Genomic DNA, 2,742 nt, shown 5'->3' with positions numbered 1-2,742 from the left:
CCCCCCCCCCCGGGGGCCCCCCCCGCCTGCCGCTGCCACCACCGCCCACATCCTGCGCCAAGACTTCGCGGGCCAACCCAGCACCAAGATGGTGGGAGCCATGAGCACCAAGATCCCCCCCAAGAAACCCCCCCGGCCCTGCGCCTCCCCCCCCTGCCTGCACGGTGGCACCTGCGAGGACGACGGGAAGGAGTTCACCTGCAGCTGCCCGGCCGGCAAAGGAGGAGCCGTCTGCGAGAAAAGTACGTTCCTCTGACTCTGTCTGTCCACACTCCAGCTCAGCGCGGTCCCTGCTGGGTGATAGAGAGGCGTGGGCCCCCCAAGAAACCCCCCCGGCCCTGCGCCTCCCCCCCCTGCCTGCACGGTGGCACCTGCGAGGACGACGGGAAGGAGTTCACCTGCAGCTGCCCGGCCGGCAAAGGAGGAGCCGTCTGCGAGAAAAGTACGTTCCTCTGACTCTGTCTGTCCACACTCCAGCTCAGCGCGGTCCCTGCTGGGTGATAGAGAGGCGTGGGGGACACATCCGAACCCGGCCCCACAGCAGCGGCACGGCAGGCAGGGGACACCGCAGGGGTCAATTTATCCAGCTTTCTTACCTCTGCCAAGAGCAGGTTGGAAGTGTACGTTCTCAGGGGTGAGAAGGTGCCAGGAGCAATGTCTTCCCGGCTCCTTTCCTGAGACACCAGTGCCCCGAGGCGTGGGGATGGTGAGCTTCTGCTTTTTGTCTCAGCAGCTCCTGCAGCTAGTGACTGCCGGTCGCGGTAACAGGGAGACAGGTACTCGCCATCCTTCCGAACCAGGAGGGGTGTGCTGATAATTCAGGCTCTGTTTCCTGGAGCTCAGCAAACCACAGCAGTCTGGCAGCGTGCTTAACCAGAGCTGCTGTCACTTACTGGGAGCTCTCACGGGTGATTTGGGGTCATGCTGGGGACTTGGGGTGCTGAGGGTGCTTATTCCTAAAAGCTTTGTCCCTGGAGCCCTCAAAACTGCTATGGGATGTGGGTGTCCAGCCCGGTTAATTGTCCTGGGGTTTGGCGTTCCAGAGCCCTTGGGAAATCTCAGCTGTAATAAATAAAAGCCTGGAGTGATGAATGTAAATCTCTCCTGTGGGATTCGGGGAGCACAGATAAAAATGACCTGAGGAGCGGGAAGCTGAGTGAGGAGGAACTGTGTGTCGGCAGAGCTCAGCTGCTGGCACTGGAGATGTGGTAACTGGGCATGGAAGGGACCGACAGCACTGGTCCTTACTGGGGAGGAGCTGGCTGGGGGAGCAAGAGCACGGCTCTCTAAGGCCTGGGAGTAATCTTTGCGGGCCATGCCATCAAAAGAGGGGTTGGTTGTTACCAGTACGAGTGTCTGGGAGGTGGTGGTGGGATGGTTGCACAGGAGCATGGGCCAAGAGGAGAGAACGAGCTTCTCTCTGCCCTTTCAAAAGAGCTCTTTGTTTGTACAGGTACGAAACTGTTTGCAGGCTCATGTCAGGCCTTTTTCTGCTCTTTGCCGCTCTGTTCCCTCCTCTCTTTCATCCCCTCTTCCCTTCTCTTCCCTCCCGGCTCTTGCAGCTATCAGGTACTTCATCCCCAGCTTCGGTGGCAAGTCCTACCTGGCCTTCAAGATGATGAAGGCATACCACACCGTGCGCATCGCCATGGAGTTCCGGACCGTGGAGCTCAGCGGGCTGCTGCTCTACAACGGGCAGAACCGCGCCAAAGACTTCATTTCGCTGGCGCTGGTCAACGGCTTCGTGGAGCTCAGGTGGGTGCCCTCCCCTCAGCCCTGTGCTGCTGTGGAGGAGGTGGAGTGGCCGCTCTTGCCACAGTGGTCCTTGCAGAACACGGGAGGATGCTGGGCTTGAACATGCAGCTGAGAAACAGTAGCACCAAACGGACAAGAGGAGGAGGAGTGGTTTCTCCAGTGTGACAGGACTATTAAGTGGACTTGTTCCTTGTGGCACTTTTCAGCAAAGTTAGTTCACTTATTTCAGCTTGATTTTGAAGGTGTGGGAGGTTGATTTTTTTGAGCAAGTGAGAGGTCTTTTTTTGGTGCTGTTTTTATACTGGAAAAAGAAATGCAGGGGAAAAAAGGAAGGGAGAAAAAAGCAAGGAGCAAAGTCAGAAATCTGAGCTGAAATGATTTCTCCAGTTCCAAAAGCCAAAGGTGCAGATTTGGGGTGAGGTGAGGTGAGGTGAGGTGGAGGGCAAAGCCCGGCTGAGTTCTTCGGCGCTCAGTCCCGATGCTCAGCGCAGGGGGATGGCTGGGTGCTTCAGCTTGCAGCCTGGTCCAGTGATGGGGAGGGAGGGGGGCTCCTGAGCGCTCCCGGCTTCTCCCTGGGATGCAGCAGCTCCTGTGCCATGGCACAGATGTCACCTTTCAGCCGGCTGGCACAGACACAGGCCTCCCCCTCTTCCGCTCCAGGTTTAACACTGGCTCTGGCACCGTCACCATCGCCAGCAAGGTCCGTGTCGAGCCTGGCAAGTGGCACCAGTTGGTGGTGAACCGCAACCGCCGCAGCGGCCTCTTGTCTGTCGACGGGGAGCCCCACGTCAGCGGGGAGAGCCCGGCGGGCACCGACGGGCTCAACCTCGACACGGACCTGTTCATCGGGGGCGCGCCGGAGGACCAGATGGCCGCGTGAGTTGGACCGCTGTCCTGCGTGTCGCAGCATCTGCTGCTGCGGTGGGCAGAGCGCCCATGGTGGGCACAGCCTTCCAGCAGAGGCGGCGGCTGGAGGGTCGTGGTGGA

The 2,742-nt window shown here is 59.6% G+C and overlaps 1 protein-coding gene across 1 annotated transcript in view; it reads left to right on the top strand.

The window, feature by feature from the left end:
• AGRN (agrin) overlaps window positions 1–2,742 on the top strand; it is a gene marked incomplete at its 5' end in the record, with an annotated part of 40,516 nt that overhangs the window by 25,095 nt on the left and 12,679 nt on the right. The window contains 5 exons of the mRNA XM_010135633.1: window positions 27–164; window positions 205–242; window positions 325–442; window positions 1,563–1,755; window positions 2,416–2,631. Of these exons, the coding sequence (XP_010133935.1) occupies window positions 27–164; window positions 205–242; window positions 325–442; window positions 1,563–1,755; window positions 2,416–2,631 (703 nt within the window). The remainder of the gene's footprint in view (window positions 1–26; window positions 165–204; window positions 243–324; window positions 443–1,562; window positions 1,756–2,415; window positions 2,632–2,742) is intronic.

The sequence above is a fragment of the Buceros rhinoceros genome, unplaced genomic scaffold, assembly GCF_000710305.1.
Source record: "Buceros rhinoceros silvestris isolate BGI_N320 unplaced genomic scaffold, ASM71030v1 scaffold27934, whole genome shotgun sequence".
Lineage (NCBI taxonomy): Eukaryota > Metazoa > Chordata > Aves > Bucerotiformes > Bucerotidae > Buceros > Buceros rhinoceros.
The sequence above is the reverse complement of the archived record's forward strand: the minus strand, read 5'-3'. Positions and strand labels throughout refer to the sequence as shown.